Source organism: Osmia bicornis, chromosome 2 (genome assembly GCF_907164935.1).
Source record: "Osmia bicornis bicornis chromosome 2, iOsmBic2.1, whole genome shotgun sequence".
Taxonomy (NCBI): Eukaryota; Metazoa; Arthropoda; class Insecta; order Hymenoptera; family Megachilidae; genus Osmia; species Osmia bicornis.
In genome coordinates this window covers 2,998,774-3,014,617 of record NC_060217.1, presented here as the reverse complement: position 1 = coordinate 3,014,617, position 15,844 = coordinate 2,998,774, and the positions used below count along the sequence as shown (strand labels likewise).

Sequence of the window (15,844 nt, the reverse complement as noted above, 5' to 3'; positions counted from 1 at the left end):
TTTTTGCTTTTGTTCCCTTGTTCTCCTTATTTCTGGGCGTTATCAAGGTCTACGATACGTGAGAAATCGCGTCTAAACGGAAACCGGATTCCCGATTCTAATTGGCGAGAAAGCTTTGTCCGCTCGACGGCCACTTTTTCCACCCGATACCAAGTGCTGTTTAATGTCATTTCGTAAATTCATCAGGATTTTTCCCTTTATCTCGATACATAATTGCATCGTATCGGTGCAACTTTCTGGATTCCTAACTTTCTAGCCGAGCCGAGATAAACGGGCTGTAGAAATTGAAATTACACGAAAAAAGAAAACCCAACCGGTGGCTCTTGCACGCACGACTGGCTGAGAATGGGATGTTGTTTCTTTTGAGAAATCAACATTTGAGTAAAGCACTCGACTATCAGAGACAGCGAAAATTACATGTTATACACCATAAGTTTAGTTCTAATTACTCTCTTAATTATCTAAAATTATGCATTGCAGATTTGTTGCAGATAAAATCATTAGAATAAAATGTTTCAAACCAGTTGTGAAAATTATACCTTGATTCGTCATTCAATATCTGCTTTTTCTACAAATTAAATCAAACAATATTATGTAATTATATCATTGACGAATAAAAACTAATTAGAAATCTACGCTTATGTACATAAGTTTCACGTAATTTTCATTAAGTAATGTGTCATAATGACGTACTATGATACTTCAGCTATCATTACTTCGGTTATTCAACTATTTACAATTGGACATTGATGTGGATATGTTACACCTCCTGCTGTTCATCTTGTAACTCAGTAGAGAGAAGTTCATTGTTTCAAAACACGGCGTTAAAAGAGCCTCTATTAAATAATCAGCCAGAACAACGTAACCTTTAGAGTTTCTCGAACCCTGTACTCGACTTTGCATAACGATCACAGATCAATGATAGTGTGACACAACGAAGATCATTCTAAAACTATGAATGACATCGCAGAGGATTTGATAAATGTATTTCGCAGTCACGTTGATCATGATTTGCACATTTCTTCGACGAGGGCTCGCAAAAATAAAGTGCAAGTCATTAATCGACTATTCATCATGTAAGGATACCAGTGGTTTGGTATAAAAATAGAAATGTTAGAAATTATGAACTCTCTGAAGCAGAAGCAATGACCTAATATTTCTACTAACACATTTACCTTCGAGAATGGTTATTAATTAATCGATTGATAATTATTCCAGAGGCTTCACCTTAGTATTCTAAGTATGCAGCACAAGTAGCTTTATTGAAAGCAGATGTTTAAAAATAATTATAACCATCGAGACTAGTATATAGATCATCTATGCAAGAATAATTAAGCCCGATTTCTAGCCAGTCCGTCTGACATTGCAAGACGAAGCACCGAGCTGCATCGAATAGCGATGCAGAATCTGTTAAAAGAACAATCAAAAATAAAACTCATTAATAAAGCTTAACTACATCCGGAGAAGATGTTAATCGACACTTTTATGCCTACCGAATCGTTTTAACATTTAATTAAGATGCGGGATGAATAGTCGCAAATGACAATGACTAATAAGTGACAGTCCATTAGCCCAGATTCTTTACCATCGGTGTGTATTTATGTCCCAGCGGATGGGTCATGAAAACGCATAAATTAATCTCGCGAACACGAGGGGACAACCGTAAGGAAAATCGCAGTGAAACGGTAGTGCTTTAATGGAAAAAGATTTTATAGCGTCGTTTAAGGATACAGGATCTCGACAGGAAGCAGTTTCGTCTGGTACAAAAAACGAGAAACAGTGATTAATAATCGAATTATTAGGTAGTCGAAACCGGATAATACCTCATTTTCATGTCTAGAAAGTGGCCATTTTTTTTTGTCGATTTGCGTATGGCGGACGGGTGAAAAGGAAAAACATGTAGGATTGAACGGTAGGTAATGGAGCACGTAGGTGGAGTCGTAATTTCATGGAACGATTGCTAACGAAAGTATTCCCCCCTTCGTTCCCGCGAATTGTTCATCGAAGCATAGAACGCGAAGAGAATTAAAGGAAACGCGGTCTTAGACGTTAGTAGGACGATCTTAACGATAGAATCGACCGTGAAATTTTATGGTGAACGTGTATGAGTGAGTATTCCTCCATTTCCGCTATCGAATCGACCCCGATAAGCCTTTCACTTGTATCGTGTCATTAATTTCAGGCGCTTACAATCGCCTCGTTTGCATCGGAGATTTATTTTCGGCCGGTTTATACGCGTGCCTCGTCCAGAGCTACCTGGACAAAATGTTAATAAACGGGATATTTATGGGGAAATAATACCATTGGCGTTTAACGCGATGACTACCGGCAGTCATTGTCCGTCGACGGTCGCAGTAGAAACAGTCGCGCATAGTCAGACATACTACAACGTGAATTCATAAGTTGATGTCCCACGTTCGCTGCTCATGTCGGTCACCGCTGATTGACATCAGTGATGCATTATTATCGAATACAATATTGATATTGTGCCATTTACGTAAGGTAACAAATGGAAAGCTGTATTCGAAAAATGAAACGATGGTATGCTGAGTAATCGCAATTACAACGTGTCCATAAATTCACTACACTATTATCTAGCCTTTGATCCTTTTATTCTGTTCAAGTCTGTAAATCGAACATCGTCTTCAACAACATATTTTCACTAATACACGTGTTTACATTCCATCGTCGAGTCGACAGAAAGCAAACATGATCGTCGTGATTTTGAACAAAAGCGGTAGAAAGTATAGACGATAATAAAGGATGATAAAATGGAAGGTCTGAAATAAAGGAACCTGATATGCAACAGCGTACCGTGCAACAAAAGCATACGAACGAGTGATAAATGAATGGTTACGCTTTTATTTCGTACCGTAAGAACCGAGGTAACTCAATGAACAAGGGTGAAAAATAACGTCATTTATTAAACCAACCGAGCGGATGCTAAAAATAACGCGAGCATATAAATCATGGTAATGATAGGTTCGACGCGAGGGTGTAGCGATGGAAGCTCGATACGGGAAAGTAGAATCACAGAGAATATCACGGCAACTCGTAATCGTGCGACTGGAAAGCTCTTATTTGTGTGAACCGTTATTACATTCATTAGCGCAATCGAAACGGTGTTTACGCGGCTAGGAGCCTCGAGAATCACGATGCAACAACGCTCGAGCCGCGCCGCGCCTTCACCTTCTTCCATCGTGGCTTTCCTCGCTGTTTGCACAATACCTTGCTTTTGCACAAGCGAGAAACGCTCGAGCGTTCCGTAAGATGAGACGAGGACAAGGACAAGGCCAAGTTCATTCGCGGATCATCGCACTTTCTATCTCCTGCTGCGTTCCCAGACACGCAGCATCCTCCTTTATGTGCTCCTGTTTTCTTCTTGCTTTAGGAAAATGAAAATCATTGTAAATATCGTTCGATTAGGCATTTTGGAATAATACGGGCTTGTTAATGTGGCGATCAATTATAATTATTTTAAGCCAAAGTCAAATTAGCTTTTATTGATATTCTTTGTGATTAATTTGGAGGATCGTGAAGTATTGTTTATAAGTTCAAGCTAATGCAAGTATCTTCCCATTAGCCAGTCTGACATTTTGATTCCTAGGTAGTCAACAGGAAGAACGAGGTCGCGAATCCACGATCAAGGCACAACATTAACAATGTGCCTGTTGCCGATACCGTCCCGTTACGATCTCACTTTTATTTGAACTTTACCTTTCGTTTGAACTTTAAAGCGCAGTCTCGTGACTCCCACGGTGGAGATACCTTAAGATATTATTCCTAGTTTTCCGATCTGTTTTAATCGAGGAGTTTCGTGGTCGATTAGTTAGCTCAACTTCATCGATTTCATCGTTTTCCAACCGAGCGAAGAAATTTTGTACTTCTTTTTGCGAACATTCAATTTACGATGCTGTTGCGCAAGAGTAATCAATAATTCAATCGTCTAATTGTGCGGGAAATAATTTTCGAGATCGTCGTCGATACGTAATACGTAAAACCGTAACATCATCACGCAATAGGTTGGATTCCACTCTCACTTCCTTGCACGATCGCGATTCTATTTATAAATACAATATATTGTTGATTAGCCGTTGCGGTGCTTGTTTGTTGCGATCATTATAAGGCGTTCCGAATAAATTAAGAGCGATGGTGATAAATTATTGATGGTAGATAACCGATCGCCTTAATCGAAACATCCTTCAATACGTTCGCGAAGATGGTAGATAAAACGAGGGTAGGAAAATATTAATTGACATATTTAATACTATTGCGGTGCTTGAGAATTAAATCGAGTACGCGCCCTTTGCAACTTTAAGTGTCAGGCTAACACATTGACACGCCACAGTGAAAATGTCTATGTATGATCAGACACGGTGCAACTGTACTCGTGATACGATCGTTTCATTTTCACTTACCACTTTACGTAAATAGTGTACTATTATAACAAATCTAATAATCATCGTATTTACAAATCTAACATTTTACGTATACATAATTTCATATAAAATGGTGTACGCGTTTATGCTTCTAAGAATGTTCGAAACCGTGTCTTTCCCAAGACCAGGTTAATGTATTCTCAGCTTCCAAGTACCATCAATTAAAAGGTAGAATACGTTCTATCGATAGTATGAATTTAAAAGTTCAATCGCGTTCCAACGCAAAGGACAAACATCTTCTCGTGACACGATTAACGTCGAAGGTTTGACATTTAACGTCTTCGACGATCCCGTTTCGTTTCCTCCCTCTTTATTTGGCGTGTGAAAAGGCTCGATCACAGGCAACGTCGAGTAAGAACAAAGAGCTCGAACAAATTACGCGTTGCCGTCGTTGAACCCAGCGGCAAAAGATCAATTGACACGTGAGAGTTTCGGCATCCAGCCTCGCCCAAATTGAATCCCTAAGAAAAAGTACTCTCCCGAATGAAAGGTGGCTGTAAGTCGACTTGACACTCCTTTGTAAACCATCAAAAGACCCGACGGGATAAAAGTGTTAATATGGACACTGATGACTCCGAGCCTCGTGTGTTCCATGAGGGAAACTTAATAACGCGGAACATCTGATAAAACACATATTATTACGCACGCTATCGAGCTGACACGAAAGTAACACGTTCATGAAAACGTTTGTATTTATCCGTCCCTTTGAATCTGGTGTTCTCGTGCTTCCGTCGAAATTTCGTGTACCAAGATGTATGTAATTACGCGATAGATACTTTCTTTTTGCCCTCAAACTGCCTGTATTCTTGCACGTGGATCATACGTCGAAAGTTTTGAGAATTACTCGATATATAAAATTTAATTTCAATTTCTATTTCTCGAAGGTTTTAGTGTAATTAGAGCGAAACTAGATATTATATTTCCATTTTGAGCATAGTTTCTTTTTAGGTATATTGAAATTTTGACTGCGATTTTAAAATTCAGTGTAGGAACAGAAAAAGTCGTTTCATCTCGGGATCGTCTGCCAGACTCGTCAGTGGGGCTGACGACAGTCGCCTATAACCCCGATATCCGAATCGCATGCCGGGGGACCGCCAGCGAGAACAGACTCAATCCCGCTGCCACCTAGCGGTCGCCGAGCCGAGCTAAGGGTGACCGGGGATACTCACCGCCTTCCCCTTCCACTAAACGTCTACATCAGAGTTATTGTTCGTCCCTATTTCACAAAATCTCAAAATAATATCTGAAGATTTCCGACATTTTCTCAACTTCCAGGTTCCATTAAATCACACAAAGAAACAGAACACGTTCGCATTAATTCTTCCGCGACCCAGTTGAAATTCTGAAGGACCCCCTGTTTCATAAATCCCGGCCGTACCTCGCAATAGCCCACGCAATTACACAGAGTCTCTTAAACTCAACTACCATTTATCCCGGCGTTAATCCGTGTCCCGTGTGACGCGTAAATTACAACGAGTTACGCCGAAATTCGCAGGACGCGATCTTTCATCCGGCGCGGTTCCGTTTTCCCGCGAACATCCGTCTTCGCTTGCGCAAACCGTATTTTTACGCGAACCAGGTGGCGAAGGTGACGTTTCTCCGTGCAGGACGAAGAAATTGCTCGGCTTATTACACAGCCGCATTGTTTGCACTCACGACGACATTACTTCATCGCGCTGTCGTCGTAAAAAGCATCCGCGTGACGGCCTTTCCAGCCGGCGCGGCGACGTAGGTGGACTCTCTAGCCGGTCCGCGCTGTTCGAACTCATAGATTATGTAAACCGCCTTTCCTGGCGCGCTCTCCTTACGTAAAACTATGAAAATTATGTAACGAAAGGCGATACGCGAGACGCCGGATGATGACACATCGGCTGGAGGTCCATCGTTAGAAGTAACGCGTGAAATACAGTGAAAGTTGGGTCAAAACGACGTTTGATTGTTGTGACAGGTCATTCGACCGTTTCTAAGTACACCTCGTTAAACACCAATCCGGTCGTCGTCGCATGATCTATATTGACGTTTCCTTAACCCACAGACTGCCGTATTTTTGACGACACGAATGCTATTGTAGCGAATGAACATTGATCATTGTCATGACTGCCTGTGAACCACAAACTTCACCCGTTTATATCGTATTACAACCGGTGACTCGCCTACCGTTCAGCGATATTTGCCGAGTCGAAAGAAATCGTCCGACAAAGGGTTAAAACTTTCCCTTTCCCAAGTTCGTTTTCGGAATGCCTTTCGGTGTCCGTCCGCACGAATTTATTCACGCTTTCTACTTGTACCCCTCGTAAACGTCCTCGTACATCTACTTCTATTAGCTTTGCATACCATTCGCGGTGAGGAACAATTGAACGATCATTTTTGCGTCAGATGCGGAATGTTATTTCGCCAAATAATGTACCACGATTTACATGTTTCTTTTCGTTCGTGTCTTCCAAATACGGCTTTACGATCCGCAATTAACTCGTTCGTTAACGACTTCCTAGCTACGCAACGATGTTAACTCGAGGAAGTAAACGAATTCGCGCCGAGTTACACGGGGTATCGACAGGTTGAAGCTAAATTTTCTACGTCGAGAGTTTGAAGGATTAGCGAATATCTCGGACCGCAATAAACCGTAATCATCATCCTTTTCTTGTTCGGTGGTTAGGCAATCGGTTTACGAAATTACCACCAGGGAAAAGCAGCTTCGTTCATCGTTCTTTGACGAATATCTTGTCGATACGTTAGAAAAGTCACGACAGTCCTTAGACAAATAGGAGCTTTCAACGTTGCACGAGGCCTGAAAGCTTTATAGCTGGCGAACGAGTGTCGGGTGGAAAAAAATTCGCATACCAAACGAGCGATATAATTCATCCGTGAAGAATTTTTACGTCGCGATGTCGGTCCGATGCAGGGTCGTAAATAATGCACGCCTATGCCAGTCGCGGACGAGGCCGACCGCCTGGCGTGCGACCGGATAGAATGGTGAATTACAATACTATAACCCTTTAAGCAGACTGTCCATAGTTGTGCAGGGTAGTTAAAGTAGTGAAAAGTGACCCTCCGCGGATACCTTCTCTCCTTGAATATTACACAGCGAAACAAAGGATAATAGCTGCGCGATTAAAAGTGCAGTTAAAACAGAAACGTTCTTATGGGCCTTGCAAAAATTTTAATAATTACGAATAACATTTGCTCGGTTCGTGTTTGCAAAATTCGGATTGTAAATTGAATAATTGATGCGAAAGTTACGCTATGTTGTACGTTCTTTAAGGATAGAGAAGGAAAGGACACGTCGCGCTTGAAATTGAGTCCCGACCGTGTCATTACTCAACATAATAATTGCCAGTAGCACAAAGAGCGATTAACTCATTAATTATGACGGCTACGGGATTACAAAGTAAGCACGACCCGAGAATGAGAACTATGTTAACAAAATGTTATTAATTTGACGGTCGCGTTACAGCTTTTCACATTTCTTCGCCCGGTATTTTCCCTTAATTACCGCGATGCTTCAGTGAGTACCGCGCGCGGTTTTCACAACGCGTCAATTCCGCGAACCGCGAACGAGCAATTATGGAACAAGTCCGTATCGCAATTTCATTTTCGTTTCGACGTTCACCAATTTAATTTCGAACCCGATTACGTGCATCCGTGGAATATTAATGTCAGAGGAACTTACGTCTCGCCGATTATGTTATTGTTCGTCGAGAAAGAATCAACCTTTTCTCGCGATCTTTGTAACACCATTGAAAATCACATCCTTCGAAAGATTTCCGTCGTCGTTTGCGCGAATAAACGAGCTAAAACTTGGTAATTTTCTGCTCACGGTTGTACGCTTTGCGAACCGGTTCTTAGACGCGCGAGAAAATCGCGCTCGCTCGTGACGGTTGAAAAAATCAGTACGTAGGTCAGGAATTTCGGATTGCGTGGCGTTCTAATTGAGAAAGCAACGATTAAGTGGAATATTGATCGCAGCTAACGTTTTCTCGACGCGATGCAGAGAAATCTACAGATCATCGGTAAGCCTAATCCGATCCTTTTATCGGAAATAACATGGGCGATGGATTCCTGTGGAAATTCAAGCTTCGACCACATGCAAGTGACTTGGTAGTCAACTGGGGGAAAAAAGAAACATATTATATCCTTGTTCAGAAACGTGGAAATTTGATTGCTGTGTGCTCAAGCACAGAGTATCTTCAGTTTCTGCGGTTGGATTATTTGGATAAATAATCATTTTTTGTATTTATGACAAAAATTCGCAAAAACTCGCTAACGAGTTTCAATCGCGGTTTTTTTCTGTTTTAAACCCGCACCTACACGTGGTGTATGGTTTTCATTCAGGTCGAGAGAAACGGTGAAAACTTCTGAAATGTTTTGCCACGCGTATAGCTTTCTTCCAGCAGTCTCGTTCCATCTCGCCTCGCGATGTAAATGTTGAAACAATCTAAATCTTAAATAGCACGTCTCAGTTACACCTGTGGTATACAGTGAAACGTTGTAATTATCGTCTAAGAGATGGCATATAGTACCGGAACGAGCATTTTGTATGCAATAAATAACATAGTGCATTGTTCATTCTCAAGTAATTAGCTAAATATGGTACTATCATGTTACGGATTTTTTTTAACGTAGTTAAAAATTAGCTAATATTGTAACTCTTAGGGAAAGTTTAATATTCTAGAACGTTTGTTAATTACAGAAACGTGATGGTAATTAACCCTTTAACGGTTACAGACCTGGACACTGATCAAACAGCGGCATCTTCCTTCTGGTCTCCTACCCTCAAGACCAGCAACCTCTTCGACGATGCCGCGAACTTTTTCCCCTCGAGCCACGGTCTGGTGCAAACTCACCCGACCGGAAATGTGTTTCGAAGTGGATTCGGTGGCATCGATAACCTTGGTAGCCGAGGGGTGACTGTCAGGCCACCAAGGACGAGACCACTTGACTACAGCGAACGAGCCACCGCTGAACTTAGACGAAATCCGGCGCTTTCATCCCCTGACGAGTGTGCCAGAGCTTGTCGCGAAAACGAACCTCCCAGGATATGCTACTATCACTTCACCCTCGAATACTACACGGTCCTTGGAGCGTGAGTGTTCTACATTCTTAAATACCCGCCTTTCAATTATGACTGGAATATCGTAATAATATTTTTTTATAATCCACAGCGCGTGTCAAATTTGCACCCCTAACGCGACTAACGTCGTCTGGAGCGACTGTCAGTGTGTCTTGGCAGATGGTGTGGAAAGAGGTATTCTAACAGCTAACAGAATGGTACCTGGGCCTAGTATCCAGGTATGTCAGGGTGACAAGGTCGTGATCGACGTAGAGAACCATATCGAAGGTATGGAAGTTACCATTCACTGGCACGGTGTGTGGCAAAGAGGAAGTCAGTACTACGATGGCGTGCCATTTGTTACACAGTGTCCCATTCAAGAAGGTAGCACGTTCAGGTAAGAATATTTTTATACTTGAATCATTGATCATTTTTTAATATTTCCAGCATGCTTTAATTATGATTGGTTCATAGGTACCAATGGATGGCAGGAAACGAAGGAACACACTTCTGGCACGCCCACACTGGCCTCCAAAAGATGGACGGTCTTTACGGAAGCATCGTAGTACGTCAACCACCGAGCAAAGACCCCAATAGCCATCTTTACGACTACGATCTGACTACCCACGTAGTTCTTATTAGCGATTGGTTCCACGAAAACGCGGCCGAACGTTTCCCTGGACGTCTCGCTGTTAATACGGGTCAAGCACCTGAAAGTGTGCTGATCAACGGAAAAGGACAATTTAGGGTAAGACACTTGAAACTTCTTTCTGCCTCTTCAATAGATTCTTTCTTGGAAGCAGAACCTTCATTGCATCATAATCATACGTGAAAGTATTGAATATTGTGGTCAATTTAGTAGACTGCCTTCGTCTAAATAACGTTACTTTATACTAAGTACAGTGTAATGAATGTTATAACGTGAAATAATGGACAGCGATCGCATGGCTCGTCGCAATAAAGACTCGTAACAGCCACCTTGATCAAGCACAAGTACAATAATAGAGTTATGGGCCATTTAGCTTTCATTTATTGCAATCATTAGAGATTGTATCATTACAGGATCATATTTTTGCCCGCAGGATCCCAATACAGGTTTCATGACGAACACGCCATTGGAAGTGTTCACCATAACTCCGGGCCGTCGTTATCGCTTCAGATTGATCAATTCCTTCGGGTCAGTTTGTCCATCTCAGATCACCTTCGAAGGCCACACTCTGACCGTGATCGCAACCGATGGCGAAGCCGTGCAACCGGTCAACGTGGAGACGATCATTTCGTTCTCTGGTAAGAAAAAAATTGCTCGTTACACGATCATTCCTTTCTATTTTGTACCGTTTTAACGCGGAGGGAAAGCGGCTTTAATTACTCGTCGTAAAAGTGAAATGCCTCTCCGATGATTTCCAGGCGAACGATACGATTTCGTTATAAATGCGGATCAACCGGTCGGCGCTTATTGGATTCAAGTTCGTTCGCTCGGCGAGTGCGGAATTCCGCGTGCCCAACAGTTGGGTATATTGCGTTACGCGCGTGGACCATACCAACCGACAACCACGGCGCCCACTTACGATTTTGGTCTTCCACAGGGTGTTGTAAGTATAATTGCGACATTGCACCGGGACATTTTCCATCTCCCTTAACGGTACTGCGATCGGTACACTTGAAACAGCAACCTGAACCGTTTCAGTTTTTCTCGATTGAAAGTCCAAGTGAACCTTTTGGGCAAACTATAATATGAAATTTGAAATTAATTACGAAATCATGTTTTTATCCAGGTGTTGAATCCTCTGGACGCAATTTGCAATCGCGACCGCGTGGATGCGATCTGCGTCAGCCAGCTGAAGAACGCCCGTCAAGTTGATCAAGGAATTCTCCAACAGCGTCCTGACGTGAAAATATTCTTGCCATTCCGTTTCCTCTTCTACAGGCCAGAAGAAGTCTTCCAGCCGCAAACCTATAATCGATTCTTAGGTAAGAGTCGACGATTTCGAAACATCTCGAACACGATCAACGATCGCTCGTTTCTTTCAGAGGATAGCTTCTTTTTTCCATGCACCAGCGAACGCAATCTCGTTCATTATCATTGAATCTATTAAATATCGGAATCCGATCGATCCGCGTAACCGTTTGTCATTTCGATTGGTGTGTTTGCAGTCGCTCCGACCGGAGATCATGTAATCTCTCTGGTGGATGAAATCTCGTTCACGTTTCCGCCGGCGCCTCCGCTTTCGCAAATCGACGACATCCCGCCCGAACAATTCTGCAACGGGGACAACAGACCAGCTGACTGCGGAGCTAACTGCATGTGCACCCATCAGGTCGATATCCCGCACAATGCGGTCGTCGAAGTGGTTCTCGTCGATGAAGGTGCGATTCTATTCCAAAAAGCAATTAAACATCGAAATCACGAACACTTAAGAGCAGCCGTCAAAGTGTCAACACGGAATTTACAATTACACACCTGTCGATTATTATTTTTACAGTACAACAACCGAATCTTTCGCACCCGTTCCACTTGCATGGTTACGCGTTCAACGTGATCGGTATCGGTCGTTCGCCCGACAAGAACGTGAAGAAGATTAATCTGAAACACGCGTTGGATCTCGACAAGAGGGGTCTTCTCAATCGACAGTTCAATCTACCACCTGCCAAGGACACTATTGCTATTCCAAACAACGGCTACGTCATTTTCCGCTTCCGTGCGGATAATCCTGGTAAGCGGTGCTGCACCATTACGCGTGCAATCCCATGGAAAATATTTAATATCCTCAAACAACGCTGCCAGAACAGTTTTCATCCAACTCTACCAAGCTGAATACTTGAAACTGAAAACCCTCCTATCACGATGATTAACATTATTCTTTTTCAGGATACTGGCTGTTCCATTGCCACTTCCTATTCCACATACTTATCGGAATGAATCTGATTCTCCACGTCGGAACGCACGCTGATCTTCCACCGGTGCCGCCGAATTTCCCAAGATGCGGGGACCATTTACCGCCCATAACACCGCCCTCGCTATCGTTGGACTCGTTTCACTGATCGATCTTGAAGAAAGTCAAAAGCAAAGGAAATCGAGGCGGTCCAAAGCATACACGATATTCTTAGCGTATTCCTGTAAAGTAGTCACGGTATGCTGTAGCGAAACCATTTCGTAATTTCTTCCTTTCGTCGGGTCGTTCGTCGAGGATCGTTTCGCAGTGAGAGAGAGAAAAAAAAGAGAAACAGAGACAACTGAAGAGTTATCCTCGAAAACGAGGCGCAAAGACAACAGACGGTAGAACGAGTGTTTTTGATCAGACACGGTAAATATACCGCTTTTGGTGCCGCGACACCGATCGTTCCCGAACGACGATTACGACTCTGCGTTGGCAACAGTCGATATTTATTAAGTACCGGATGCTTTATTCAACTAACTTGCGTCAAATCTCTTCAATTCGGCGACTTTAATCAACCGTATTTAATTGGCCGGCATCCTTCGTACGGTGTAAAGCATCCGGACAAATTATGTAGGTACTCGCGAATGTTACTAACATTTGTAACTCTGTAAATAATGTAGAAATAGTCGTTACATTTAACGAGACATTAACGGGGAGTGTTGGGGTAAAAAGAAAAAAATGAAAAAGATAAACAGATATAACGCGCGGTGGAATCTGCGAGACAATGTGCAGCGAAGACCTTTCACCGTGAGACGGTCGATCGGTGATCATTAGAGAAACGCTGTTTAAGGAAACTCGATCCGTTCGATCCAGATGATCGTGGCCGCTTCTCGGACCAGATCCGACGATGTAACGCTTCGGTTAGTTGGATCGAATCCAGGTTCCTAAAGTGGCCTTAGTTAGGGAGAAAATTCGTGCTCGTAATTAGAGCATGCTGCTTTCGTTCTTGTCCTTGTCGGCCATTCGATTACGGCAATTAGAGTGAACAGAAGTAAGCAACAACGAAAAGGTAACGAGAAGGAAATATTTAGTTATTGCCTAATGTGTAAATGAGAAAAAAGAAAAGTGAAAAAAAAAAAAGGTATTCTTAGAGATTAGTGTCAAGGAAGACGGGAGAGGTGTCAAAGAGATTCCCGACGTAGCCGTGGCGGTAAAATGCGTTCCATTCGGTATTTCCATTCACCCTTACGAAACACGCGCGCCAGGTTACGTTGTTCTTTTATATTTTTTTTTATTCTCTCTAGATCGATTTAACGATTCCATTCACTATTTATTTGCTCACCGGGAAATTTCAATGCGAAAACATCACTCTTTGATGTACACTCGTGTCGTGTTCACTAGAGATGGGATCGAGTTTACTTGAAATCTGACCTGACATTCCATTTCATACATTTGCAAAGTATTTCATATTTACAATAGCGTAATTTCAAAATTAACAAAATAGTAACTCGATGAACTTGCATTCCATCTTTAGTATTGACACACGATCGTCGTGCCGGAACATAGACGAGTGATCGATTGGCGAAGTCAAACATTTAATCAACAAGTCCTTTATTCCTTTTGTACGAGAGTCAATGAAGTTTGATCGTGTAACCCTCGAACGCGGCGAACTTTGTCGCACGCCCCTTTTACACATATACATTCGCACATATGCATAGTTGTACGTTTATTCATGGTGCCTCCGTTTTCTTTATCACGAGTGGAGAAATACGTTAAACGATTACTCGCAAACTCACAATACACGAACGCTTTAGCAAGCTCGACCGTACAGCGATCGTGGCAAGGTGCAAGTTCACTCAAGATCCTTGCACCGGCTCGCGAATCGCGCTTTGTAGATAATAACCCCCCATTTTTTTGGTTGATTTCGTTGAATACGCTCGAGACGGAGCCGTTAAAACACGAAATACTCGATCGCGACGATTCGTGGTTCAGCGACGCAACGACGAGGCTAACGAGCGAAATGTTGTTGGTGCACGCTTGTCCTTTAACGTGTCGTCTTATTGTTCTCACGATTCACCTCGATGTCGGCATAATTTATTTTATGGAATTTATGGCGAGGAAGTGCCACGTTCGAAACGACATCCGGGGGAAATTCTCCCTGGTATCGTTTGCGGATAAAACGTGTACATTTAATTGTCGGTTAACCGAGACACGAGAATCGATTCTTGCTTTCGAGGATCGTCGAGGATTTATGTTTTAATTGGACAGCTTTGCTTTTGCCGGAACAACGAGACCACGTTCTGGTGTATCGTCGGTGGTGATAGGTTTCACAGGCTAAGTAGAACGTGCCTGTCGTTAGTCAGACGTTCGTTAAGTCGATCGTTAATTATTTTTAAAGACATCCCCTTCATTGTATTTAACGTTATCGCGAATTTTCTTTACCTTTGCTTAATTTATTTCCCTTCATTCTTTTTCAACCATGAGCCTTTCTATATTTTTCCTTCGAAAATCATATGGATCCTTCGTGTTTTATTTAAAAAGTAAAAAGAATGTCTGTAATCATTTATTACAGAGTGTAATTATTAATATAACGATACGCCTCTAAGAGATTCGAACGTTATCGTCCACGAACAGAGATGAGTATTCGTGTTTTTGTACAGGTAGTATTTAAGCGAGTAATTCGCGTATACTCCGTTATCAGATAAAGATGTACATTTAATAATAAATTTGTTTTTAAAAATTCCTCTACCATTTCGCGTTTGAAGAGAACCATAAAATCCCTTTCTTCCTTTTATATCGTAAAAGGAGACTGACTTGACTTTCTAAAAATGTCACGAGTAAGTACCGTACTAGAGATTAGAGTACTGTTATCATTTACGTTAACAAGTTCCTTAATTAATGATATTGCAAAAATAGCGGTACTAAGGCTCACTCGATTAAACTCCGACATGTGATCCTTACCGACTAATTAACTACGTAAGAGTGAAAAGTGCAATGATATGATCGGCTCAAAAATATTTCTTTTTCCATACTCAAAAATATAAATTGCTGAAATATTGTTCGTGATCTTATAGCATCTCTTATAGAATTTTTCAAATATAATGAGTCACAAATTCCAAATGCACGAAACATGATGCAACGATGTATCGAAGTAAGAATAATACGAAACATTGTTCGTGTGTTTAATTGCAGTTTGTCGTAAAGAAATTTCGCATTCGTAATTTGTCCTCGACGAGGTACTTGGTATGACAAAACGAACAATACACGTGTGTCTTTACGTGACAAAGCATATTTATGAACGACTGGTATGCAGCACACGCTGATCGCCATCCTAGCAGACTCCTGTTGATAATTTCATCTTGCGAACGGAGCTGAGATTTAATTAGAAAATAGCTGCATCCGTAATATTTCGAAACGGTTTATTCTCTCTGCAAAACGGCCGAGTCACGCGAGTTGCATCTCCTTCCTGCGTTCAT

At 42.0% G+C, this 15,844-nt stretch overlaps 1 protein-coding gene across 1 annotated transcript in view; it reads left to right on the top strand.

The window, feature by feature from the left end:
* The window catches only part of LOC114875532 (L-ascorbate oxidase-like), a 34,096-nt gene extending 18,842 nt beyond the window's left edge, over nucleotides 1-15,254 (top strand). Inside the window, exons 2-10 of the mRNA XM_029185932.2 lie at nucleotides 9,165-9,522; nucleotides 9,602-9,886; nucleotides 9,964-10,237; nucleotides 10,572-10,776; nucleotides 10,897-11,081; nucleotides 11,265-11,460; nucleotides 11,644-11,856; nucleotides 11,973-12,203; nucleotides 12,359-15,254. Of these exons, the coding sequence (XP_029041765.1) occupies nucleotides 9,165-9,522; nucleotides 9,602-9,886; nucleotides 9,964-10,237; nucleotides 10,572-10,776; nucleotides 10,897-11,081; nucleotides 11,265-11,460; nucleotides 11,644-11,856; nucleotides 11,973-12,203; nucleotides 12,359-12,531 (2,120 nt within the window). The 3' untranslated portion in view covers nucleotides 12,532-15,254. The remainder of the gene's footprint in view (nucleotides 1-9,164; nucleotides 9,523-9,601; nucleotides 9,887-9,963; nucleotides 10,238-10,571; nucleotides 10,777-10,896; nucleotides 11,082-11,264; nucleotides 11,461-11,643; nucleotides 11,857-11,972; nucleotides 12,204-12,358) is intronic.
* Nucleotides 15,255-15,844: the final 590 nt, after the last annotated feature.